At 38.5% G+C, this 27,840-nt stretch overlaps 1 protein-coding gene across 2 annotated transcripts; it reads right to left on the bottom strand.

Moving 5' to 3' along the window:
* Positions 1 to 222: 222 nt before the first annotated feature.
* HSPH1 (heat shock protein family H (Hsp110) member 1) lies at positions 223 to 26,118 on the bottom strand. Of its 2 annotated transcripts, XM_046664333.1 has the most exons (18): positions 25,631 to 26,117; positions 22,997 to 23,054; positions 20,333 to 20,473; positions 19,224 to 19,346; positions 17,379 to 17,478; positions 16,088 to 16,221; positions 15,397 to 15,641; positions 14,535 to 14,763; positions 12,440 to 12,546; positions 12,058 to 12,191; positions 9,680 to 9,888; positions 7,914 to 8,045; positions 5,239 to 5,376; positions 4,015 to 4,140; positions 2,649 to 2,756; positions 2,430 to 2,549; positions 2,050 to 2,211; positions 223 to 1,116 (listed from the first exon to the last, which is right to left on the bottom strand). In XM_046664333.1, the coding sequence occupies exons 1-18, from the start codon at positions 25,735 to 25,737 to the stop codon at positions 910 to 912; spliced, it is 2,580 nt and encodes an 859-aa protein (XP_046520289.1). In that variant the 5' UTR covers positions 25,738 to 26,117; the 3' UTR covers positions 223 to 909. The 2 variants fall into 2 exon arrangements, with proteins under 2 accessions (XP_046520289.1, XP_046520290.1); XM_046664334.1 differs by lacking the exon at positions 7,914 to 8,045 and having other exon boundaries at positions 25,631 to 26,118.
* Positions 26,119 to 27,840: the final 1,722 nt, after the last annotated feature.

Here is a 27,840-nt window from a genome sequence, read left to right as displayed (position 1 = left end):
AGTTATAGTCAACTTTATATTCAAAAAAATTTAAACGTAGTAACATATGCCACTTTTCTATCGGGAGAATGTCATTTTCACTTAGGAAAGTGCTAGCATATATAAGTAGAAGCAAAAAAGAAAAATTGGATTTTCACACAAAATAACTTCATTTTTGCTACAATAGTTTATATCATTCTCCCCCAATCTCTTTTTTAAGTTAGTGACAAAACCGTTTAGAAATGACACCATAACATGAACTTTATTTTAAAGCTCATAAAAGGCTTCACAATATCAGTTACAAACAGAATCAACATTTCTTCCATTTTACACCTTCACGTGACAATGTACTGTATAACGAGAGATATATTTTAATGTTTTTGTTCTGCATGCTGCTAACACATTTCACTAGCTTTTGCTTTACTCGTAGGATTTTTAATATCAAAGCAAAAAGTCCTATTTTACTGGACAGAATTAGTTTTAGAAAGCCATCATGAAGTCAGACTTAGTCTTGTTTACAAACATCCACACTCACACACATGCTGAAATGGAGAGCAAAATGCAAGAAAACTACCTTGGCAGGAACAAACACAATGATTTTAATCACAGTCCTCTTGAACAAGCAGTACTGTTTTTTTTCCCCCTCCAAAAGACAAAAGTCAATTTCATCCTCAGTGATACAAATGGTAAGACTGCACAGAAGCTTAGTATGAATTCACAATTCCACAGGAATCTGAAGTTACCAAGGCAAGTTTCCCTTTTAGGATCATAAAGACTACAGACTTAAGCTTTTTCTTTTTCCATATAATACACAAAATTTCTAAACATCCTTAAAAAAGAAAATATAAATAGTCTCAGTATGTTATGTAGAATCACATACTATGGCAAAAATATTTTATTAATTGAAGGACTAAGCCAATTTAGTGTTATCTAGTCCAAGTCCATATTAATGGAACTCTTCTCATTAGGGTAACATTCACCATTCTGATGTGGAGGTTCAGCACCAAAATTATTTTTGCCTTCTAAATCTTCTTCCTTTTTATCAGTATTTGGGCCATTTGGAGTTCTTTCCAGTTTGGGTGATTCAATTTTTGGTTTGGGTTGTGTTACGACAGGTTCACAAGTGTTATTCAACTCCTAAGAAGGAAAAACAAAACTAGTCATCAGATTAACTCAGATCCATCCAGTTCATTTTCAGTTGCTTTCCTACACAACTGAACCAATTATTTTTCCACCAGCTCCAATTACATATCTCAAAGAATTCCATTTACTCATCATATTTGCCCAAAACTACAGAATGAAGCTTGATCAAAAGAGAAGTGAATATTCTTTTATGATGTGTCAGGACTTGTTAGTATTCACATATTATTGCCTCACTTAATCCTCACGACAACATTAAAAGGTAGGAATTATGATCCCAACCTATGGAAGAGAAAATGGTTCAGAGAGGTTAAGTAACTTAACCTTAAGTTCAGAAAAACTAGCGAGCAAAGAGCTGGAATTCAAGCTTCTAGCCCACTGACTTCAAAGGCTCATGTTTCCCTAACCTTCACTGTGTTTGAATATCCTTCCAGACAGAAAGCAGTTCCTTGGTTTTCTTCCCAACTTCCCTTTAAGATTCACGCCCTCAGCCAGGCCTTCCCTGATCAAACACCAACCTGGGTCCTCTCCATTGCCCAGAATTTCCTAAGCCCTTTGGACTCGACTCTCTTTTTACGCTCAGCAGTTAACACCATCTGATATATTTCTGTACTCATTTACTGTCAAGTCTTCCTCACACTAGCAGGTGACCTCCACAGGGCTGGGGGCTTGCCGTGTACACCGAAAAGTTCAACCCCTAGAACAATGGCAGGCACATATTTGGGCCTCAACAAATCTATTTGTTAAAGTGAATGAATACATAGAAATTTAACAGAAACTTGTAAGGTCTTCTATTTTTGTGACATGAATCTGGTCTCAGTAAGGATAAGCTAAAGATCTGTAGGGAAAATGGTTATGGTTTAAGGTTGAAATGATTGCAACATGAGTCCCTAAGAAAGCACAGCAGTAACATTCGACAGGAACACTCACCTTTATTTTTGCTTTAATTTCCTGAGCACGTACAACTGGATCCTGATCAAGACTCTTTTTAGCCTGAGCATTCATGACATTATTCATCCACTCCATCACTTCATTAACAGACTTCTCAACCTTTTTCATTTCAGACTCATCAATATGGTTATATTTCTCATCCTGCATGGAAAAGGCATGGTCATTCTATAGAATTAAGTATTTAACAGTAAAATCTAATTTGACTCAATTTTCCATGAAGTCCAAATCTACCTCTGATCTCAAATATTAAAAACAAATTTTTCATTTAAGAACATTTGTTCACAATGAAGGTTCCTCAACTTAAACATTAGCTTATTAAAATCTCAGGTAATTTCCTCACTATGTACAAAAAGACTTACGTTATCCCTAAAGTCAGCAGCTATCTTGGCATAGTGCTGCAGCCTCTGTCCTAGTTCTTCAAACATTTTCGGCCGCTCCTCAGCTTCCTGAAACCGCATGTTAACTGGAGTGCCAATTTTCTAAAACAAAATGTAATAAATTAATATGTCATCATTACAGTTTAAAAGTCTATAGCCTAAAACACAGGTGCAGCTTCCTAGGTGGAGAGAAGGGCCTACCATTAATTCTTCCAACTTGTCCACATACGCTTGTTTAGCTTGGTCCTCTCCTTCTTCATAGAGCCAGTTTTCAGTCTCTGTGAGCAGTCTCAAAAAATTCTGATGATCCTATATATGAAACGTGAGGGTCAGCATCAGTGGCAATCTCACTTTACAAGTTTTCACAACAAACAGCCACCTTCCCAAGTGTTAAGCACTAAGCAGCTACTTTTATTTCTAGGAAGGCACCCTGATCAGCGGGATTCTCTTCACCGAAAAACATCAAGGAGCAATAAACAGGCTACCGTCAGCTCCGCACAGTGTTTTACACGAGGGACTGACAGTTATTCTTCTTCGGCTTCTCTGTTTTTCGCACAGAGACATTTCAGAGTTTTTTGCAAACTGCTCTTACTGACTTACAACGCTGTCTCTTAGAAGTCCAATACTGAACAATCTACACACTGAAGAGGGGTTATGGAAGAGCAATTATCTTCCTTCTCTCCAAAACAATTAGGTCTTGATTAGGAGCTTTCTACTCACTTCCACAGCTATCAAACACTGAAAAGGAAACTAGACAAGTTGACAAGGCAATCACTGAACAGCTGAGAAAATCACTCCTAACCAATTCATATAAAGTACGTATTTCTACTCTAGCCTCAGGAGGTCTAGCCTGTTTTGGGTCATCACTACTTCAGAATCTCAACCATACATAAGAAACCCAGGAAATGTCAGGTAGGGCCGAGAACTGAAATATATTACAAGGGAGCCCAAGGATCTTAGGACGAAAACAGACTGCTGGGTTTAAATTCTTTTAACTTCAGAATCTATCCCTAACACATCCTCAATTTCTACCTAGCCAATTTCTTTCCAAGCCCCAGCTTTCACAGTCGTGTGATGTGCTTCTGGGACTTACTCAGAGCCATACTGACTCTGGGAGTTTAGAAGCGGGGCTAAGGGGAATAACGGTGCCTCATAAACTTCGGAATGACTGGATGAACAAGACTTATGGCATAAAACAATGACAGACAGCAACAAAGGGACCAGAGTGATTAAAAAAAACAAAGTCTAAGGTCTCTGAAGGCAAGGATTTCCTCTCATTTAGCTTTCTAACTCCCATAACTATGATGTCGCAGACTCTGAATAAATGTGTGATAGGCTCTTTCTTCTGGAAAGTAAAAACTAAAAACTCATTGGGACAAACTAGAATAGAATAAAACTTTACACCACTAGTGAGCCTCTCTCTCCATGACTTTGCTTATACAATTTCTATGTCGTTTTCTGTTTTCAAAAAGCTCAATTTATATAATCTAATAGAGATTTAAATGTCAAACTTGATATTAAACACTTTATATAAGATTATCTGAATAAAAAAGAGCTCTGAACTTACCTGCTCACATATAAATTTTTCATATGGTCCACAAAGCTTGTCCCTGAACTCATACACATATTCCTCCACTGCATTTTTAGCATCGTTTCTTTCCTTTTCCAATTTATCCTGCATTATCATCTTACCCTGTGAGAAAACAGAAAAGGTTAATTCTAGTCTTCTGTTATCTGTAACTATATTTTAACTACTTAGACTCTGGTGTTAACAAAACCAACAACCGTACCAAAAAAATTAGTGTTAGCAGTTCTAATTTATACCTCATAAAACTCTTTCAACAAATCCTACAAAGTCCTTCATTTTCTAAGTACACATAACAGGTTGTTGTGGTTTTTTTAATATTATGTAATAAATTACATAGCTTTCACATTTCAGATTTAACGCTAGGGAAAAAAATCTAATGTTTTTATAGAATTTTGTTTTCTTTTATGTAGATATATGGTTGTCTCATATCAGGATTAATAATGGCCAATGTATAATGGTCATACCACTTTACCACCACATTTTTAAACCAAGGATAAATAAATTTACTTATAGTTCACTTATCTGTCACATACAAATAAAAGGAGTATAATTTATTGGTAAATACATTTCTAAACACAATGTTCCCATCTCAGTAAAGAAAAACTGAATCTCAAGGCTGACCCGGTGGCATAGTGGTTAAGTTCACGCACTCTGCTTCAGTGGCCTGCAGTTCACAGGTTTGGATCCCAGGTGCAGGCCTACACACCACTCATTAAGCCATGCTGTGGCAGCATCCCACATACAAATAGAGGAAGATTGGCACAGATGTTAGCTTAGAGCCAATCTTCCTCACAAAACAAACCACAAAAACCAACAACTCAATCTCAATTATTTTACATATTCTAGACTACCAAGAAGCATAAGGCATTTTCACAGAAATATTTAGTGTGCCCAGAGACAGTGCTTTGTGCAAAGACATACTGGCATTGAACTTCTTCACAAGAACGTGGGCAATCAATTTTATACCAAGCAGAACTATCTAAATGATATAAGAGCACTTTAATAAGGATGCAAAAATATAAAAAAAACTGATTTAAAAAAATTAAACTGTAAAAACCATTAGTTTTGCTTTCATCTTATCCTTAAAATTGCATAAAAATTGGTATGGGAAAGAATTATAGCCATTTATCTATTGGAAATATGAGTAATAGGGCCAGACAAATTAACATATTCTAAAACAAAAATATTTACTTCAAGTCTTACCTCTGTTTCAATATACATGTTAAGAAGGTCTTTCCCTAACTGCCAGACCAAATTGGCTTCAATCGGCAGTTCAACATTCACCACCTTTATTTTGGGTTTTTTAGCTTCTGGAGGCTGGTCAACTTTCTTTTCATTTGCCTTGGGAAGGGGGGGAAAAAAAGGAGAAAATTCTTAATCCTTGAAAAACAAAAAAAAATCTCCCTATCATACCGATGACTTAGGCAAAAATAAAATCCCTAAAATTATAAAGTTTGGAGAGTGTTTAAGATCATCTAATTCCCACCTGCTCATTTTAAATCTGGGCTGCAGTTATACTCAAACATGCAACGCTTTCCTTTGAGAGTCCAACAGGATATTTTTCTCTTTTCATACTAAACTTAAATTTAACCTCTCCTGCTAAAGCCCTTCTTCATAGGTGTTTACTTTCTAATCCCGTTAAGCAGTGTTTGTGACTGAAAAGTCAAAATATTATTATTAAAGTACCACATCTTTATAGTCTAGAATCTAATAATAACCTAAGATAGACTTTGACCAACTCTAAACATCGTTAGCGTCAACTCTATTCCTAGAATATATGAGTCTCTATGTCCCAGTATTATACTTGATTTCATTACAATTAGCAGTACATTGTTGAGTGCCTTTTAAAATGTCCTACCGAATTTGGAGATCATACATATATATATATATATAATCTCTCTCCTTATTCCTACTATCTGCCTTTGAGTCATACCATCTCTCATAAGCAACTCGGCAAGGTAAAAAGAGATGAGAATCTTAAAATAGCAAATGGAATGATGCAGCAAATGCTAACAGCTTACCACAGGTTTTTCAAAATATGTAAATACAGGGCTAAAGAAGTAAGTATCTCCTAGGGCCTTTAATTTTCTAAGCCTTCTCCATGTATTTCCATTTCTGCAGGTGTGTACTAGCACAAATGACAAAGAATACAATTTAGGAAACTCAGCTATATGACAGATTAAAAGATAACCGAGAGGTGTGTCACATGTACCGATTGGCTGGGATGGTTAAACGGGAAGAGACTAGCCCATGAGGCACAACCAGCACTGTCACTGGATAATCCGGGAAGCTATAAGGGATGTTAAAATTGTAGGCACTTTACAGAAGACACAGGGACTGAAAGAGGTTCAGTGGATTGCCTAAAATTACAAAGACAGAGATGGGACAAGAATGCGTGTTTCCCAGACTTCTATTTCAGTGTTCCTTAGAAATCACATGTCTGTGAAGGGCTGTAAGCTGTATCACTAGCAATGATCTAGTCAATCAGCCTGCAGTCCCTATTCCTTCCCTCCAGTGCACATGAGAATCCTCCAATATATTGTGCTTGCTCTGGGGACGTAAACCACAAGAAAAAAAATGAATCAGATGACACCTACACCTAGAAAAACACAGGAGTATAACATATATTTGGAAACAAATGGATGACAGTACATATGTGGCAGTTAAGTCGAGCTAAGACTATCTGGAAGTACATTAAACCACCTACTGACAAAACCGATAGACCACAAAATGGCATTTGACACGTCATGGATGAGAAACCCTCCAAGGGGGTGTGTGATAATGTTCCGAAGGGCTTGACACTAGTGGTCTCACCCACAACTGAGAACATGAGATGGTACCCAATGTCACGTTCTAGACAGGTACTGAGACTAACAGCATGAGTCAATTAGTGCTCAACACTAAATGGAGTGACACTGAAATTAAGGAGCTATTACTGCAAATAAAGCAATACTGCTACACCATCATCATATAAGTCTTTAACAGGAGAAAAAGAAGGCAGCTTTCAGAATTCAGAATCAGGACCTATAGCTCATATTAGGACATCCAGTGGATCAAACAGGGCATGGAGATTAAAAACTGGAAACTCTTACAAAGTGTGAAGTGTATTTTGATCCCAATGAACAATTCCGTAATTCGTCTGAAGGTAAAGAATTCTATCAGAATGCAAGAGAAAGCCAAAAACCGCTACTGAAAGGTTAATAATTTACATGCAACTTGCACAAAGAATGAAGTTCTGCAAAACACAGAGTGACCTGGAGTAACAACGGAAATTTCTCAGTATCCATCTGATCATCAATTTTGAGCTTGATTCAAGCAGTCATTTTTCAAGGGACACAACACAAGCATTTAATTTAGCTTCCAATACATACTGTGGAATCAGGGCAGAAGAATAATTACTTTGAAGTGAGATCTGGTTATTACAAGATCATCATAATTAAGTTATGTAAATGTGACAGGTGATTTGAGAGGAGAAAAAGGTTTACTAGACTCCTATAGCCCATGTATTTATCATCAGACCAATTCAAGTGAAAACTAACCACACAGCACTGGGATGTATCTATGTCTGCTCCTCACATTAGCAGATACCTCTGCCTCTAGAGAAGACGACAAATGCTACGCATTCGCCTCTTACTGCTTGGAGTGGCAGTTAATCAAGAGAAGCTCTCAGGTCTAAAGCAGGATATTCAATTCCCTTAGTTGAGATTGAGTACCTCTAACTGGTTTTAGTTGAAAAACACACAGAAAATTAACAGAAAAAAGTCCTACATAAAATCAGGTAACTTGGTGCTTGCTCTTGAAACTGCAGATTTAATGATATCATTAATGATCACATGATGCAACATTGTCTAATGGAATGAACTAGAAGAGTCACTCACTTTGTCAGCATCTGGGATTTTGTTTTCTTCTGAGGTAAGTTCAGGTGAAGGGGGAGACTGTGAGGTTTGTTGACCATCAGTTTGTACCTGGGGCTGTGTTCCAGCTTCACTGTTGTCTTGCTGGATATTTTTCTGAAATGAAAGCCCAGGCACAAAGGATGTAGAAAGCAGGTGTACTTGTATAAATTTAAAAGGTTATAGGGCACCAAAGACAGTACACTCAATTTCTGAAATCTTAATAGGTGAGGGGAAAAGATACTGGATACAAGCAAAATGAACACCAAATACTTGAAAACTTCTCAGAAATTTTAAACCTGTAAGAAATTCTTTGAATGACAGTTAATATAGTTAAATAAAACAAGTAGTAGCCATTTTGACTGATGCGATGACCATCAAGAACTCTCCTTTAAGAAACTTTCACCTAGCCTTGAACAGAAATTAACTCTCAAAAGTATAGGAAATAGGTTTACTCCAGGCCTTTCTCTCAGAAACAAGCTTCCAAACCTAAATTCACCAGCAGCCGTCACGCATCTTGATATTTCTCCATTTCAGTGAACTGAACAGTTATATAAAATAGCCAACGATCAGTTATTTGGAGGTTCATCATTTTAGCTAATAGATACACAAGACCCTCTCTGCCCCTACTTTCTCTTTGTGATCCAGCTATTTACAGCTCAGAAGATCTCAGGATAAAGAATATATGCTACATGTTAGTAGACCTCAACCGCCAATAAAGCAGTGCTTGCTATGATCTTTTCTCATCTTTGGGAGAAGCCTGAAACATTCTAATTAACTGTTTTCTGCCCACCCTGAAGTCTCTCGTATTTTTCTTTTAGAGCTTCAAGATTCTAAGGCAGACACTGAAGTATTTAGAAGCAAGGCACTCCTGATACACATATTCAAAAGGTACAAAGAGAGTGATATAACAGGCATTGGAAAAATGATATCTGTAGCCAAATAAGAAAGTAGATGGCACTGGTCATTTAACTCATTACATTGAAGTTTTCCTAGATGAGAACAAAAGTAAGGCTCAGATGTTAATGTTCCTTAAATGTTCTAGGAATGGTAACAGTGATAACAGAGTTCTCTGACCACAGGATACCACACTTTCTCACATCTTAACTAAAATACTATACTGCCTGCTTCATTTTAGCTATTTGTGATTTTTACCCAGAAGCAAACTATAATAACTGATCTATTTTTAAAAGTTTCTTAAAATTCTTCTCTTGACCATGTAAACTAACACACGTTAATTGAAGTCTAAATTAAAAACATGAATATACAACTTCCTATACTCTACAACTTTCTATACTCTTCCTTCCTCCCACAATATAACAAAGTATGTAAATAAAAGCAATTAAGTTCTGTAATACCAAAGCCAATTTTGCCATACAATTAAACAAAAAAAATCGGCTTTAATGTTTGGTATATATTTCACCAAATAGTTTTTGTAATACTTTTTTCTTAATCATCAGTCAACATTTGACTTCTCGATATGTGGTCTGTCTTTAAAAAAACAATGCAGAGAAACTTTACCTACTCTAATTAAATTATTTGTCAGTTCAAATAAAGGCACACAGAATTTAATCAGAATTCACCAAATTCCAGGGTGCATATTACCATCATCTAACAATTACTATTATTACCATTACCCAAAATACTAACCAAATTAAGAAAAACATATTTTAACTTTTCCTGACCCTTCCCTATAGCTTAGAATTCAGTCAACTATATACTCAAACTCCAAGGCTTATCCACAAACTTACATCAGTGTCTGGGTCTTCTGGTGGTCTCTGATTCTGACACTCCATGTCTGCTTCAACAGAAGATGCTTCATTCTCCTCCGCTGGGACTTTCTCCACCATAGATGCCGTAGAGATGGTGAAAATGCCATGGGTATTGACTCGCACTTTGACTTTCACTCTGGATTTTTCTCCATCTTTCTGTGCAGAAACATTCTGAACGACAAAGCGGCCTAGAACAAAAAGAAACTGACAATTTTAGAATTGAATCTAAATCTCTGAAAGGAAGACAAAGGCTAAGAAATACAGCTTGAAAGTACTGCTATTCAAAAATCTCCCCATTTTCTCTACCAACCGAATTAAATTTAAGTCCTTTAATGTATACTATAAACATAACCTCCTAAAATAGACTTATAAGTATATATGCTTATAATACTGGGGATTAGTCTTAATTTGCCATAAAAACCTTCAAAAGCGAGGGTACTCTTGTGACTGTTTTTATTTAACACTTATGACACAGATACTGTGTGCAAGATACTGATGACAAGTAGTCCCTGCCTCCTCCTACCCTATTTCTCCAGATGGGTGAGCACAAACTAGACATGAACATCTGTTAGCAAGTGTAAGGCAGATGTGATCAACTACATGATGCATTTTAATCCTACAGGCTCTTTCAGGGAACAGTGTTTTTCTGATTGAGTAATCAAAACATTTTTCTATGCTTAAAAAGGAGGTAAGCTAAAACCTGTATCAAAGCCTGAAATCATTATGCGTAACAGAGTAGTTCCAGAGCATTACTGAGTAGTAGTCAAGATAACTGACCCTGACCCAGAGTATCTAGGCTTGAATCCTGGCTGTGACCTGCTCCAAGTTACCTAACCTAGCTACCCTTCTGTGGATTGAGTTAATAAGTGTTTACAACGAGCACTTAAAACTATGGAGCCAAGTACTAGGTGTCAGTATTATCTCCACCAATAGTATTGTTATTCCAGAGACCACTAGAGCAAAATTAAGTTATTTTGAACCTATTATGTGAAAAGCACCATATAGGATTTAACAGCCTTATTTAAGGAGCTGTCTACACAAACACATAATAAGTTACAAATTTAATTACCAGCTTAGTGAAAGGTGTCGACCTTCAACAATTATCAAATCACTAGTTCAGGAAATAATTGCCATAAGACCCACTTAAAGAAACAGCATTTACTCTGTCTGGAACATCCAAGAAGACTCACAGGAGAGAGAGATGTAAGATGGTTCTTTAAGTACCTGCAAGCTTTTCAGTTTTGCTGATAACATGAAAAATTCAATGCCATGCTAAAGGGCTTGGCTTGGATTTTACTCTCTGCACAATGGGGACATAACGCATAGAATCCAACCTGTCAAAATTTTAAACTATATTAAACGATTTCTTAAACTAATTTCCTAATAAATTTATAAAAAATGTTAAAAAAAAAAAAGAACTCTTGCGTCAGAACATTTTTAGTTTTAAGTACTAAGCAAGCAAGCACAACCGGCCAGGTTTGACTCCTTCAAACCATTTCATTATGGAAAAGCTATGGGGCAAGGGCGAGTCCTGAAAAGATGGAGCAGTGTAGGCAAATTCCACCCACAGCCTGGGAAAGAGACGTGGCCGCTCAAGAAGAGACCTGCAGCTCTCCCAGATTTCCAGAGCCACTATGGATCAAGAGAGATGGAGTGTTAAGCCTCTCAAAGAAAAATGCACCAAAAAAGATGTACTTTCGAAAAGATAACAATACAAAGGTGCACTTGAGAAGCAGTTTCAACAGTTTCTGAGCCAGTTTTTTTTTTTTTTTTAAAGATTTTTTTTTTTCCCTTTTTTCTCCCCAAAGCCCTCCCCCGGTACATAGTTGTATATTCTTTGTTGTGGGTCCTTCTAGTTGTGGCATGTGGGACGCTGCCTCAGTGTGGTTTGATGAGCAGTGCCATGTCCGCGCCCAGGATTCGAACCAACGAAACACTGGGCCGCCTGCAGCGGAGCGCACAAACTTAACCACTCGGCCATGGGGCCAGCCCCTCTGAGCCAGCTTTTAAATTGGAAGTAACATTCTGCAAGTAACATTTCACTTTAACTAAAGTGAAGGTTAATATTAAAAGTAGATGATAATCTTTTAAGTAGCAACTACATTAGAACAGAAAAAATACTAAAGTGTTCCTAGATATAAATGCTTGGATGTAACAGCAGCACCAGCAGGTCATTTCATTTCTACAGGCCAGTTTATTCATCCATAACATGAAGAGATTTCTCCATCACCATTATTCTAAATCAAAAATGTCTTCATATGGAATTATGTTCCACTCAACATTGCTACAAACAAGAAAATGTCTACGTTTGTACACTAAGTCTTTAAAAGAGTAAATCTGCATAATTCATTGCTTACCTATTTTTGCTTCTGGATATGGGACTCCTTGAGGATCAGAATAGAAAGCTTCCAGCTCAAAAGGTCCCCTCCTCAAGAAGGTGAGAACTTTGGAGAAAGGAGCCGCGTGGTTCCGACTAAACACTTCGTGAACACTAGAGGCAAGGAAAAGGCATTCAATATTTCAAGTATGTAAGCTTGCTGTGCTACATAAAGAGAACACGAACATTCTACAATCTCGATCAATTCTATCTCACCATTTATAATACCAAAATGAGACATGTTTTGATAGGTTTGACTGTTGGAAGATCCCCGTTAATCAGATACTCTACTATAAGTCATTTGTTAATTTCTCCTCTTTATATTAAAACACAACATCTGAAAGTTATTTTCTGCCACATACCCTTCAGTATCTTCTGAATCGTTGTTCCAGATCAGAGATATTGGAAAAGGAACTGCATCTGTGACGGAAAATTCTCTAACTTTAAATGCTGGTGAGAGGATTGCACACTTTAAAAAAGAAAAAAAAAAAAAAAGAAATGATTATCCTGAGCACATGAATAATTTCACTTACTTTTTAATAGAAGACTGAATTCAAATGTGATGGGTAGGTTTAAATTCAAATTCAAAAACTGCTAACACTATACATCACCTTAAGCATAAATGATTTGTCATCTAAATACTATGCCAATCACTAGATAAAAAGACAAGTAATGGGGCCAGCCTGGTGGTGCAGCAGTTAAGTGCACATGTTCCCATTCAGCAGCCCAGGGTTCACCAGTTGGGATCCTGGGCGTGGACCTACGGACCGCTTGTCAAGCCATGCTGTGGCAGGCACCTCACGTAAAACAGAGGAAGATGGGTATCGATGTTAGCTCAGGGCCAGTCTTCCTCAGCAAAAAGAGGCAGATTGGCGGCAGACGTTAGCTCAGGGCTAATTTTCAAAAAAAGGAAAAAAAAAAAAAGACAAGTAACAATGAATCTTAGACTAGCAATTGTTAATTAAGTTTCACAGGGGCTTAGGAAAAAGTACTGGTCTTTCCAGAAATGCCTTGCTGACAGCAATTCCAATTACAAGCTGTATCACTCCTGAATGTATACAGTCGGCGCTCCACATCCCCGGGTTTCCCATCAATGGATTCAACCAACTGCAGATCAAAATTTTGAGGATATGGAAGAAGTGAATGGAACCCGTGGATACAATGGCCAACCATGTTCATTGTACTAAGCCATTTTGTATAAGGGACTTGAGTGTCCACAGATTTTGGTATCAGAGGGGTGTCCTGAAACCAATCCCCTGTGGATACCAAGGCAAGACTCAAGACTGTATACACACCCACAAACAGCTCTGTCCACACCATCTTTCAAATGTCTAAGGAGCTGGAAAAAAGTAAATCCCAAAATGCTCATATTTTCAAGTAATTTTATAAATAAAATAAGCAACAGTAAATTCAAATTTAGTGTAGATAACACCCAAATCCAGGTGCCCAAATCCCCAATCCCAATCCACCAACACACAGGTGGATTTAGACCACTCATCAAAACGACAAAATAGACCGAAAGTCAACCTCTGATTAGCAGAGGACTTGTCAAAAGAAAGGCCAAAATCAGCTCTTCTTCTAAAGAATCCATAAACTTCTACCATTTGGGGAATTAGAGTTAGTTAAGGAGGCATATTGCACTACCAAGGAAAAAGCAAAACCAAAAACCCCAAGAAACATGGTGGCTCTTGATGATAGAAAGGATTACCATCAACAATCAGTATCTACACATTCTTCCTCTTCTAAGTTTTAAAGTGTAGTCAGTCTAAATACCTTTGTCTACAGAATCTCACTTTAGATTAAAAAACTGCTAACTAGATCAAAATTCAAACATGTTAACTGGAAACTTTAGTTAAAAATACTTGGATTTATTTTACTATAATATCCTAAATACAAACTAACATTAATTTTCTTTTCTCAGTAACTTCTAGGTTTGGTGCTTTTGCTTTGCCAAACAAACTTCACACCTCTGTGCTGCGTTCTTACTTGATAAGCACGTTAAAATCAGTTGGGAGGGGTGAGTAGCTATTTTCTAAAACCTCCTGTTAACCAATGTTCTTAACCCTTCAAACATCCCCCAAATCAATTTCTTATCACACCAGTTTTGCCACTCTAATTCCCTCCTATGTGCCTTGCAACAAGTGTCACCATCACACAGCGAATTAATGCTTTAAGAGCTGTGTTTTTTTGTGATCCCCCTTAGAATCATGCCTGTTCCTAATCTCCAGTTTGAGAAACACTAGCTTGATAGTTCTTTTAACCTTCAATTTCCTGGATCTTGCAGATTTGAAGATCTTTGTCTCCCCACAGCCTCACTGATTTATTTAAAAGTTAACCCCCTTGTGATTCTAATCGGGCACAGGGCTCTGCCTGCTCTCCGACCCCACCACAATGAAGCAGAGGAGAAACAGGTGAAGGAACGAGCACCACGAGAAAGAAGGGCTGAGGAAGCAGTACCTGCAGCGCGCAGCCTCTGGCCACTGCTTCATCTGCATTGAGCGTTGTGCTAACGTCTTTTCCAAAGAATTTGGCAATTTTTTCTTTCACGGCTGGAATTCGTGTAGTGCCTCCAACTATCTCAACAGCACTCACATCATCTACTTTGAGCTGAGTTTGTTCCATCAATGAATAAAGGGGAAGCTCGATCTTCTGCAGAAGTTCAGCACAGAGTTCTTCAAATTGTGCCCTTGGCAAATAAGAGAAACACTTTACAAATCTTCGGAAAAATTATCTTAAGGCCAAAATCTTATCTTATTTCTTTCTTTAACAGAAAGTCTCATCAACCCAATGCATTTCATTTTTTTTCACACCCCCTGGATTTCACATGGGCCAAGTTTAACTGTACTATAATTTATAACGTTTTTCTTTAATAAATATACAAAACAGACGCAGAAAGGGAACAGAGAAAAAAGTCAGTATTACTGGTATTACTAAAAGAAATAATTTTTATACTAAGATTGTCATTTTACTCCTTAACGTTTTATGTGATCTCATTCTCATTACTCTAAATATTTATTTCCACTCCAAAATATTTCTGTAAAATATTTTGTGAAACCGTTATTCAATTACTAACCAAGAAAGACTAAAAACTGAAAAATACTAAAAAGACTTCATCACGAAGGCTCTCAGCAAAGCTTTTTCTAACACCCTCTTTGCAGAAGTGGCCTAGTTCTAACAGTGCTAACAGCCTTTCCAGCATGTACCACAGGATCTTGAAACGTGGGCCAAGACTCACGCCACCACAGCTAGAACTGACACCTGGGCTGTCAGCTTCAGCAAGAAGTTCCTTCCATTTAATCTGGAAGAATTCAAGACATACCTGTTCATCTTTCCCGAAACGTCTTTGTCATTCATAAAGCACTCGATGTTGAGCGGTAGGTCCGTGCTGTTGGAGCTCATTAGCTTTTTCAATTTTTCACACTCCTGATACAGACGGAGGAGCGCTCGAATTTTGGATTTTGCATCCAACTTGTACTTAGTTTTAAATTCTGCACAAAAATGTTCCACTAACTTTTCATCAAAGTTTTTTCCTCCTAAGAAAGGATCAAAAGCTGTTCCCAGTACCTAATTTAGTTAAAACAACAAATAATCTGGTTATTTTCAATCATATTTGTACCAAGAATCTTAAATATTGCTATTCAAACAACTGAAGACTAACAGACTCAAGACTTCTATTTAAATTACAACATAGAATCCAAATCAGTTAGGAGAAACGTCACTACAAAATTCAAATGCAATGCAAAATCTCTAAGGTATTTTTGCCTTTTAATGATTACACAGAAGATAATCTTAGAAAGCTTTTCTTTCCTAAGCAAGAATACTAAGAGCATGCTAAGACAATTACATCATCTTTATGGAGATCAATCTCAGGGAACAAGTCCCTGTTATTATCACTACCCAAACTCTTCATTCCAAAAAGAACACAGTCAAGCAGCTCAGTGACTTAAAGTAATGATAAATATAACACATTTAATATGTTTTGGTAACTTAGTTCCAGCTTATGATTTTACCTTCAATTTTCCCTTGTTAAAGGCACAGGCAGACACTTGAAAAGCTGAGTGTCCCATATCAACAAAAACCACTATCCGAGGTTTCTCATCCAGGCCTGGGAGATCCTGCTTATAAATTCCATAATTCAAAGCAACTATAAAAAAAAAGTATGTTTCAATTTTTTGGTTAACATTTTCTTAGGAATTTCATTATTACCAATATAATCACACGTGCAGGAAACTTTGACTATACTTCAAACAATTAACAGCGAACACATGCCTTTTATAGCTGACTTCATATTAATTTTCTTGGCATCAATTACTTTTTCTCTTTCTGATTTTAGAACAATGTTGTATCACTTTTCAATATATGAAGAGATGTGACGGAGAAAGCACACATGGTGTGAATACAATGAAATGTAACCACAAACAATATCAGACTCATTACACAGTACTTACATTTAACCACAACCTGCCAGGAGACTGCTTATCCAAAAAAATTAAGAATTTAATATGCAGCTACAGCAAATGTAGTTCCTACCAATTTTTTTTCTAGATCCAAGGCAAACAACTGATCTACCTTAAAGTATCTGTGTAGAATGCTTTGAAACTTTGAAAGCACCACACTTCTAAACATGTATACCTAAGGACACAGCTTCATCAATACTTCGTGTTTTTAAAAAACTGCTGGAAATACATGCTGAAAAAAGTCATATTTAACTTTGCCTGAATACACTCAGTTGTAACTAACTTTTTGTCTGTAATCCTAATAAACTGGTAAAAGCTCTAGGAGATGACAATCACTGCTGTGCTCACCACTACATCCACACCTAACACAACACCTCACAATGTACAGCTTAAATCAGTATTTGATAGAAGATGAATGACCAGTACCTAACTACAGATATTTGGGAAATACATGAGGAAAAATATTTTACACTAAATCAATACTTATACTTAAGGTAGTCGTAAAACCTAAAATTGTAAGGTTTTGGGAAAATTTCTTTCTTAACTATAAAAACAACGTAAGGAAATGAAAAACTAAATCCAACACAACCAATTCAGAGGGTTGAAATTTATATAAAAGAATTTCCTAATGAAAACACATTCATAAATTTGACAAAGTGCCAACTTCTCACTAAACATAATCATCTGAAGAGCTGGAACTTTTGCTTTCAAATCTAACACATGTTTTTTAGTAGGTTGCGTTTCTCTATCTAAGTGAAAAAGTCTTTAGCAATGGTACCTGGTGTGTTTTAACTCTAGCTTTGATAATATATTCACTTCTACACAAAAATAGTTTTTTTCTTACCAGCTGTCATGTCATTCATAAGTCTTAAGCAGTTCAGGCCAACAATTTGTGCAGCATCTAATACAGATCGCCTCTCAGCATCTGTGAAGAAGGAGGGGACCTACAAACAAGAAAGGAAAGAATTTTAACTTATCTGGAACACAAAATACATACAAATTCCTCACAACCACTTGTAATAAATCCACAACAGCCTGGGTAAAGGGGTGCCTAGCCAAGTCATGACACAGGAGTAGAACTTTAGACTCTGTTTCTAACAAGTTCCTTAACTTTCAGAACAGTAACTACTTTTGAAAAGACTGCCCTAAAATTATACTATGAAATTTCAACCTGAAATAAAATTTAATCAGGAGTATTTATAACACATATTGACAGCAACTTAAATCTAATAGAAAGCTTTAAATTTAAGCGGATGAAATATCATTTCCAAATAAGTCTTAAATTTCTACTGACATTTGGAAATTATAATTCTAAGTTAACATTTAATGTTAAATATAATTAAACTATAGGTAAAGACTACAGGAACTTAAATATAATACAGAGCTAATTTTAGCATACGCCATTGCCCTTTAGTTTTGCTATTCTTTGAGTTCAAAAATTAATAGACAATGTACTACCTGATAATTCAGCAGACCTGTTAAGATTACAAAAACATTTTTTTGGCAAAGCCTGTTAATTTTCCTAAGAGGAAAAAGAGCAAAAAACAGCTCAACGGATGAAGTTTCTTATGGTGCTGACTTCTGCTTCTAGCCAGACTCTTCTGATTGCTTTCTAGGACAGCATTTTAACTAGGACACTCTTCAGGAAGAACATCTAACAATACATTCATAGACTCAGTTAACTGAAAAGTACCTAAGATAAAACTCAGTACAGCGGCTTTCACATTTTTTCCCAAAGTATTTGTAGATGCTTCAGAAAGAGACCAAGGCAAGAGAAAGGTAAGTCTCTGCTCACCTTTCAAAGTAGAACACCACTTCCACCAGTGTTCCATATTAGGTTATTTAAAGAAAAAAAAAAAAAACTCTGTGGCAAAAAAAGGGAAGGAAGGATGACGAACCACTGACTTATAACTTAATTCTTTAATTTTACTAGAGATTAATATTGTTTCTCCAAACAACAGCCAGATACTCCTTTAGTAGAACACCTTTTAGAAATGTTAGCCCTTCTGCCTCTATTCTTTCATATCCAGGGTACATTGCCGTAAAGGCTTCTGATGATCTGGGCAGGCCACCCTGTTCATGTTATAATACAAAGACTCTGGGGTAGGTAAGTCCGTTATAGATGGGGTCCTGGTGCAGAGTGTAACCACAGCAGATCAAGAAGCAACCCTAGACACTTGGGAGAGCAGAATTTACAACTACCTTTTCAGTGTCGAAATAAAAGATGACTTTTGTCCTTTTTAACTACTCCTTGATCATCTATTAATTGTCCATTGAAGGCAGTGGGCTTGCCAGTGTTAAAAATCTAGACTTCGTCATTACTGGTAGGTTATACCTCAAAATTTCTAACACACTGGTTCTCAACTAAGAAATGGAATTCTGGAAAGCTCCCGTACACCAGTTGTCTAACAGTGCATTGACTAACTCCACTAGAATATCCCCTGATTCAATGAGTCAGTCTGTAAAAAGCCCCAGAGAAGATCTAATTTGCACCTCCAGTTAAGAACCTTTGCAACTTCTGACTGAAAACACCACTCAAACCTACTCTGAAAGGCTCCTGAACACTACATTAATACAATCCCGCAGAATTTTAACCTCTAGTTATAGAACAGCTTTCACACACTTGATACTTAAGAGTAACAAAGAAAGCAAATTAAAATAAAACATTGCCTTGCTGAATTCTACTTACTGAAATAACACAATCTGTTACTGGTTTTTTGAGATTGTTTTCAGCAGTTTCCTTTAACTTAGTCAACAGCATGGCTGTTATCTGCTCCACGCTAAACAGATGTTCTTCATCCATGTACATTACCTATATGGAGGAAAGAAAACGTTTTGAACACTGTAGTACTTAAAGCTACAAGCCACTATTAACTTCCAAATATTACTACATACTCTCCTCCAAAAAATCTTTATTGTTATAGCTGTTTAGGAAAGGAGGAGGAGAGGAGGCCAGCCCAGTGGCATAGTTGTTAAGTTCGTGTGCTCCACTTTGGTGGCCTGGGGTTGCAGGTTCGAATCCCAGGAACAGACCTATACACCACTCATCAAGCCATGCTGTGGTGGCATCCCACACACAAAATAGAGGAAGACTGGCACGGATGTTAGCTCAGGGCCAATCTTCCTCAGCAAAAAGAGGAGGACTGGCAACCGTTGTTAGCTCAGGGCCAAACTTCCTCACCAAAAACAGGAAAGGAGGAGGAAAGGAAAGGGAATAGGAAAAAGAAAGGGAAGCAAAGAAAAAAGGCAGAAAGAACTTTTTCCTAGAGGTGAAGAGCAGAAAAAAGCCAGGGCACCTTTTTCCCCTATCCAAGTACTCGTCAAAACATTATAGAAGGCAGTCAATTTCTACTCTAACTAAAGAGATGAATCACTGGAATAAATATTATTTCGTGTAGATCTTAAGACAGGAATGCCTCTGCTAGCTTAAAAAAGCTGTCTGGTTGTATTACACTTTTGGTCTCCAAACAACTGAACTGTATTGGAACAGACTTGTTTCAGATATGACAACACAATTTAGATTTTTTCAAACACCACTAAATAAATCTAAATTTTACAATTGCCAAGAAATTACAAGAAACACAAATGAAGTTACAGCAGTATATACCATTTGAATAATTTTCAAAGACAATTTAAACATATACCTACAGTTTAAAAGAAGCTAGACAAAAACAAGAATAAAAAGACCATCTGGTCCAATTAAGAAATTTGAGTTAAACATTTATTAACAATTAAATACTTTTTGCTATGATGAATTAGTTTCCTATTAAAGAATCTAAGGTTGCTCAATTATATTACCTTTATCCCAACTCCACCATTTTTCATCGGAACCAAATCATAACTTAAGTCTTCCTTCTCCTTTTGAATGAAGGGGTCATTGAATGCTCGCCCATGAAACCTCTTGAAGTTAGACACTGTATTGTTTGCATGGGTGATTTGCTGCAAAAGAAATGATAGCTTTTAAATTTTTTTCTGATTTCAATACCTATCAGTACTTACAGCAATTTTATAGACACTTGTACAACTCAAACCATAAGGATATGGGTAACTTTCCTCGGAGCCCTGCGTTTCCCCATCAATGAACAGACTTTATTCTTTCTCCATTTCCTACAGAAATGCCAGAAGGTAGGCAGTGAGTAGAAACAGGCAATACTGTCACTACAAATTTTAACACATTTCAAAATCTTCAAGACAGTGAAACTATCTCTAAAGCTGTGAACAAACCATGAAGAACTGCATGACTTTATTTCATTCCTTTTCCTCACTAAACTTGTAAATTTTACACCTAATGAATGAATGAATGAATAAGGAGATCTGGAAGTACTACAGTCAGATTCGTTTTTTTTTTAAAAAATGTTCATTGTTATAGTCTAATAAATTGCTAAGTGGTCAGGATAAACACTTTGTGCCACAAAATACATGGACTGCTTTTCCTACCAATAGTAGGGAAAGTTAATTATCTATACCAAAAAGCAGAAAAGGCAAAGTTAATTCAAAAAGCTTCTAAATGATATAACGCTTTCAACTGCATGTACATATTTTTGATGATTAGGCTCTGATTAAAAAGTCCCACTTTATAAAGCAACCCAAGTGCCCATCGACTGATGAGTGGATAAAGACGTGGTATATATACACAATGGAATACTACCCAGCCATAAAAAGACAATATTGAGGGTTGGCCCTGGAGCCAAATGGTTAAAGTTCCACACGCTCTGCCGTGATGGCCCAGGTTTGCGGGTTCAGATCGTGGGCGTGGACCTACTCCACTCATCAGCCATGCTGTGGAGGTATCCCACATACAAAAGGGAGGAAGGCTGGCACAGATATTAGCTCAGGGCAAATCTTCCTCACCAAAAAAAAAGACAAAATCATCCCATTTGCAACATGGATCGATCTTGAGGGTATTATGTTAAGTGAAAATAAGCCAGATAGAGAAAGACAAACATCATATGATTTCACTCATATGTGGAAGATTAACACACAGACTAAGAGAAGAGCTCAGTGGTTACCACAGGGGAAGGGGGTTGGGGGTGGGCAAAAGGGGTATAGGGGCACATTTACATGGTGACTAACAAATAGAATGTACAACTGAAATTTCACAATGTTATAAACTATTATGACCTCAATAAAAAAGAAAAAAAAATCTCACTCCATAGCCTATTTCATTTAAAGATGTCAGTAGTGGGAACCTTATTTAAAATACAGAAATAAATCAAAGATTATAAACTAAGACTTTTAAAGTTACAAGCTTGAAGATACCAAAACAGTTTATCATTTACTTTTTTCTCTCATCTACTTCTTTTAGAGGGAAGAATACAGCTTGGCAGTACTAGTTTCAAACAATATGGAATTTAAGAATGTTAATATTCTAAAATTCCTTGTGATTCTAAAACTGAGATGTAGTCTATCTGGTAATCTACAGGCTAGATCTGAGCCTCAACTTATTCTCCTCACATAACTACAAAAATGCAACAGAAGCTTCTTAGGTCTGGGATATCAGTGTTCTCAGTGGCCACATTTAAAAGGGAGATTACTCCTTCACTGAGGTGCCTCTCTCCTCGTGAGAATGACACTGAGTCTGTATACCTGTTTCTCTTCTGTTTTTTTCCTCTTTTGTCTATCTCTTCGATCTAGCTATAATATCGCATTCCAGAGTTATTTCTTTTTTAGCAATACTATTTTCTGTATTTAAAATAATTTTTCCAGTCTCTTTTTTAAAGCCTTTCAAAAGGGATTTCATATTTCATATTTTTTTACTTTTTTCTCCCCACTCCCAAGAGTTCAACAGCTACAATGTGAGCCCTAAATTTTAGGGAGTGACATATTTAAACACTCTAGTCACTTTACATAGTAACAGGTGAAACTAATTTTAATAACTTACTTAGCCTAATATATCTAAAACACTATCATATGAGCACATACTCAATATAAAATACTCATGAGATACCTTATTTCATTTTAAGTCTTCAAAATCTCATGTGTATTTTATACTTACTTCACATTTCGATTCAACCTAGGCACAATTCAAGTGCTTGATAGCCACATGTAGCTAATGGCACAGGACTAGACAAACATCTTAACTGTGAAGTAACCTGAAAACACTTAAACACAGAATTTCTAAAAGAAATCTTCAACTCTTAAATGAGTGTCGTGAGAAACTTCACATGAAAGAACTTCAAGTGTTTTTACTTATAGTTTTTAAAAATTAGATAAATTAAAAAGTGGCAAAATTATTAACAATTAACGTTGGCAGATTAGAAAGTTAAAGTAGATCTTAAACAAGAGGAAGGAAACAGAAGGAAAAGAATAACCATCTTGGAGTTCACAAAGAACACTTGGTATTACACTTCTAAAACTCGAAAACAGATTGGTTTAGATATTTCATACTCTTGTATGTCCTTCAGATTTTACTTTTAAAACCTCCTCCTTAAAAGGTGATCAGAATTCTTGTAAAGGACATACCTGATTTTTGGCTGCAACTCCAATTGTTCTGTTTTTTGATCCAAATGATATGACCGATCTGGAATACAAACCACATGTTTCAAAAATGTTAAACAGCACAAACGTGAACATTTTTAACTGACAAGAGAAAAATTCTAATATAAACTTCCTACCCATGGTTGTGGGTGCAGGCACAAATGTAGCACAATTTTGGAGTCTGAAGTTTTGGTCAGATACTCCAAGGGTGTTCATTTTAACTGCTACTCTGAGAATCCAATCTAGCTGGCAGTCCCACCCCCCTAAAAGTCTGCTCATGGCTCAGGGGTCATGTTCTAAAACCTCAAGTACCAATATCATTCTTCAGGTCCCCAATTATTAATAAGTGGACGTTAACTCTGAAAATGCTTTGAACAGTTAAATGGTATTATAAACATGATTAACAAAAAGTACGGTGTAACTCTACTTCTCGGTTACCAACTCCGTATAAATCTAAATATCATCGTCATACTACTGCTGTCCTAATATACCGGCTGCCTCTGTAAGATAAGAAGTTCTTCTATAAACCCAAAGAAGTGGGCCTAAGTTATGCTGCTGCAGTTAAAAGCACAAAAGAGGGTCCCACATGGAAGACTCCACTTGAGAAAGCCAAGTAAAATGACGGAGAACAAGTACTGAGTATAAATGTTGAGGGGAAGGAGTGAATAATCAGTTACATTAAGTCAGCTTTGAAGAGATGAGAAGTGACTCGTAACTGTGAGACGGCCTTGTCAACAATACAAAAGGAAAAGCAGCACAAAAGAGACAAGCATAGGAAAAATCTCATAGGAGGAGGTAAGTGACTCAGGTTTTAGATTAGAGGGCAGGTAGGAGTAATGGCAAATGAGATGAACAAAATGGGAACATACCGAGCGCATTAAATACCAGGCTGAATCACGTTTAAATTTGCTATAATAGAGACGTCTTAGACCTAGACGATCAGAGCAGGTGCTAAACAGCCTCCTAAAAGCCCGAGAAGTATTCAGGCAAAGGCCAGAACTTTAAGAGACCTTCCAAAAACAGAGTATCATTCTAAGCTCTGAGTAACTATATACTCGCAGAATGAACTTACTCATTTTCCAGGGGGAGAATCAAATTAACTACACTACACAGAAATTAATAGAGGCCAACGCAATTGAGACAAACATCTATTCATCAAAAATATTAAAGGGAACTCCAATGCTGCCCTCAGTTTACGTTTTAGAGCCATACCTGTTGTCTTTAGTTCCACAGTGGTCACCATAGCTGCATACAATTTTTTCCTACTCTCCTTTTAACAGTTTTTCTCTCTTTTATTGGATCAAAGAGAACAAAGATGTAAACTGCACCTAGGCATGAAAGCCTGAGATACAGTCTTCTTTCTTACCATACTCTATACAGACCCCTTTCCACAAGCTTCCTAAGAACAGACTGCAGATTTACACAGAGGTAAACGGACGGGATGCTCAGGGAATAAGAGTCTTCCCAATGCTACCGGTACTGTCAAATACTTGCTTATTTCCTGATTTTCCGTTCACTTTCATAAATGTTCATCTACACTAAAACAGTGATATAAGCCCAGTCATTTTACCTTTGGGCTCAATGTTTCATTCTATGCTTTTTATCTTGGGTTTAAGTCATCCAGAAATAAATTAACACCTACATTAATTTCCTTGAGAAGCGGTTGTTTTCATCAATGCACATTCAGGTATGTTTACGATTTTCAGAAAATAAATCCCCCCAAAAAGTTGCTTTTAAAATAAAATGTTAGCCTTTCTCCACCCGACGCTGTAGTAAAATATAACATTTAACTCAGTGACAACACCCATCCTCTTGAGTACTAGCACAAAAGTACGCAGTTTTAATTTTCTCTCCTTTATTCAAACTGTGCAAAATTAATAAAGAAATTAGAGCACGATTCCTCCTGCATGGCTCTCATAAAATGAGCAACAAGGATGTTTACATTTTTCACAAATGATCCCGGGCACAAAAGCCAACAACGTTAGCAACCAGGAGAATTAGTAAGAGGAAGATCCATCTACGAAAGGACTGATTCTGTGGTTGCTAACAACAGTCCGCCTGCTCAGTGGACAAGCAGCAGCACACAAGCTCTGGAAGCTTCCAGTTCATTTCGAGAATCACAATGCGGAAGAACAAGCTCGGCAGCCCCGGCTCTGCGGTGCGCAGATATGCTCGGAGGGAGGGGGACAAGCTGGGGGCGGCTCAGCCAGCTTAGAGAAGCCGGGTGGGGAAACGGGGGCGGCCGAGTTAGGAGCTAGCTGAAGCTTGCCAAGAAAAGGGGGCGAAGTCGCGGGCTTGGCCACAGCCGGGTCCCCAGTAGGAAGGACGCCCAAAGTGACGACCCTGGCAGACTCGTCTCAGACTTCTCTTGGCCCCGTGCATCCCGGAGACATCCCCTCTCCGGTTTGGGGCAGCAAGCCCCCGCCCCTACTCCTGGGCAAGCGTCCTGCCCCGCCGGGCGGCGGTACCCAGACCCCCCGGAGGTGCGCACCGCTCCCAGCATCGCCCTCCATTCGCCCGGAGCTCCGGAGCCAGCCCGCAAGCCGGGGGTCCCCACGCTCCGCAGCCCCACCGGCTTTCTCTGCTCGCTCCGGAACCTCCCCCAGGGCCCCCACTTACGGGGTGCACCGGTCGCTGAACTCGTTGGCGATGGTCTCGATGCCCCCGGCCCGGGCCACCGCGATGTAGCAGCTCTGCGAGCCCACGTCCAGCCCCACCACCGACATGGCCGGCTCTCGGTCCGCTCCGCCTCGGGTCTGGTCTGCGTCCTCCGGGCGCCCGTCCGCTCCTCCGGCCACGCGCGGCTCCCGCGGGGTCCGACCGCTCCTCTGTCACTCGGACGGACACACGGACAGTCGGCCGGTCTGGCGCCTCCGGCTTCCCGGGGACAGTGGCGACTTGCAGCGGAGGAACCAAGGGAGAAAGCGGCGCGGTGTCGGCGCGCGCTCCGCGGCTCGGAGGACTGCCTGGATGTGCAGCCGCTCGCTCACCGGCGGCGCAGGACTACCGACCCAGAAGGGGAGGTCCCAATTCCTCAGCCTTATGTATCGCACTGATCAGAACTTTCCAGAATCTGCGGCATTTACTCACCGGCGCCTCCACCGGCCCCTCCACGTGCCACTTCCGCTTCCTTCTTCTCGAGCCTTCTCGAAAGATTCTACCCAATGGGTGGCTGGTCCCTCTGGGGACGGCCGCCGTTGCCATGGTGGCAGGAAAGCCGCTCTGGCGCTATTGGCTCAAGCAGTCCAGGCTGACCCGCCTACGGCCCCGCCCGCCCCAGCCAGAGGCTCCTTGGTGTCCTAATAAAATGGGCAACGAAGAATGACTCGAAAAATCGTAATCTTTATACTTTACTAGTGGCCGATGGTGTCCAACCCTTAAACTCTAAAGAAAGATCGAGCAGGCGGAGACAGAGACAGACCCCACTAGCGCACATATCCAAGACCCCCGGTCGCTGAGGAGGCCGAGCAGCGGGCAGGAGAGCATACTGGGAACCGTAGTCCTCTGGGAGGCCGTGTGCGCCGTGCATGCTGGGATGTGTAGTCCCGGCCGCAGTGCGGGCTGGGACCCGGCTTTGTCTTGGGGACTTGCGGGAGAGGCCGGGTTCCCGCGAGCGTTGTCGCGCGCGTTTTCTAGAGGTGGCGTTATTATCTTTCTTTGCTTGTTTTGTATTCGCCTGTATTATTGTCTAGATTACCCCACTACTGGTGAATTATGAATTAGGAGAAGGAATTTCCGTTTAAACCGCTAATGGTAAACAGAGTTTGTGTTAAATGGTCTTGTATTCATCGACAGGATATTATGTTGTGGAATAAAATGTCTGAGGATTTTTTTTTTAAGAAAGTGACTTTTAGAGGTGACGTCATGTGGAAAGCTCTCTATGGTCCTGTTTTCTGCTTATTTTTGATAGGTCTGTCTCGAGCCGACCTCCTACCTCCTGGCCGTAAATCATGAGATAAGTTCTGCTGCTTGTTTGATCGGAAGCAGCTTTTGTTTCTTTCCCTGAAGGGCGATGTCCCGATTAACCTATTTTCAGTAAAGGGACAAGCATAAAAAGAAGAAAAGGTGGAACTCTGCCGCTGTTAGCAGGGCTTTTGTGCCCTCTGTGTCCTTTCTAAGTTTGCCCGATGTCTCCCTGCTCACTCTCCCTTGGGCACGTGGAAATTCAAGCACGGTGCAAACGGAGGTAACTGGAAAACTTAGGAATCGTGACCCAAAGTTAACAAAAATCTAACTCCTCAAGACCATAGCAATTCTTAGGGGATTCACACAGAGACAAGGCTGGAAGGTAAATTGTGTGCGCTTTTTTTTTGTGATGGTTGGCCGGGCCCAGCGACAAGCTATTTAACCTTCAAATGCTTCAGTTAACTCGCCTGTAACATGGACACGATAATTGCAGCTATCTAAAGGTGATCGTATTCTTAAATTTGAAAACATAGTCAGCTATAGTTACTTTTGTTTTGCCTTAACAAAAACTTCTTCCCCTCCCTACCCCCAGCTTTTTTGTATATCAAAACCCTATATTAAAATCCGTGGAATCATAGCATTTTTGCACAGAAATAGAACTTTGAGATTTTTTTTGGTCTGCTTCTCACGTTTTATACGAGGAAACTTGTGCAGAAAGGAATAGTTCTTGGTCTTTGAAGCCAGATAGATTTGGATCAGGTTCAAATCCTGATGCAATAGTAATATAGTTTATAGCACAGCTTGTAAGAGCACCAGGCATCCTCGAGTTAGACTTAATGGGCTTGATCTTGGCTATACATATATACTTCTTATTAATTTGCCAGCTGTGTGACCTTGAGATAATTACTAAGGCTTCCTGTGTT

This window comes from Equus quagga, chromosome 6 (assembly GCF_021613505.1).
Source record: "Equus quagga isolate Etosha38 chromosome 6, UCLA_HA_Equagga_1.0, whole genome shotgun sequence".
NCBI lineage: Eukaryota > Metazoa > Chordata > Mammalia > Perissodactyla > Equidae > Equus > Equus quagga.
Note: the sequence above shows the minus strand (reverse complement) of the source record. Positions and strands in the feature narration are given on the sequence as shown.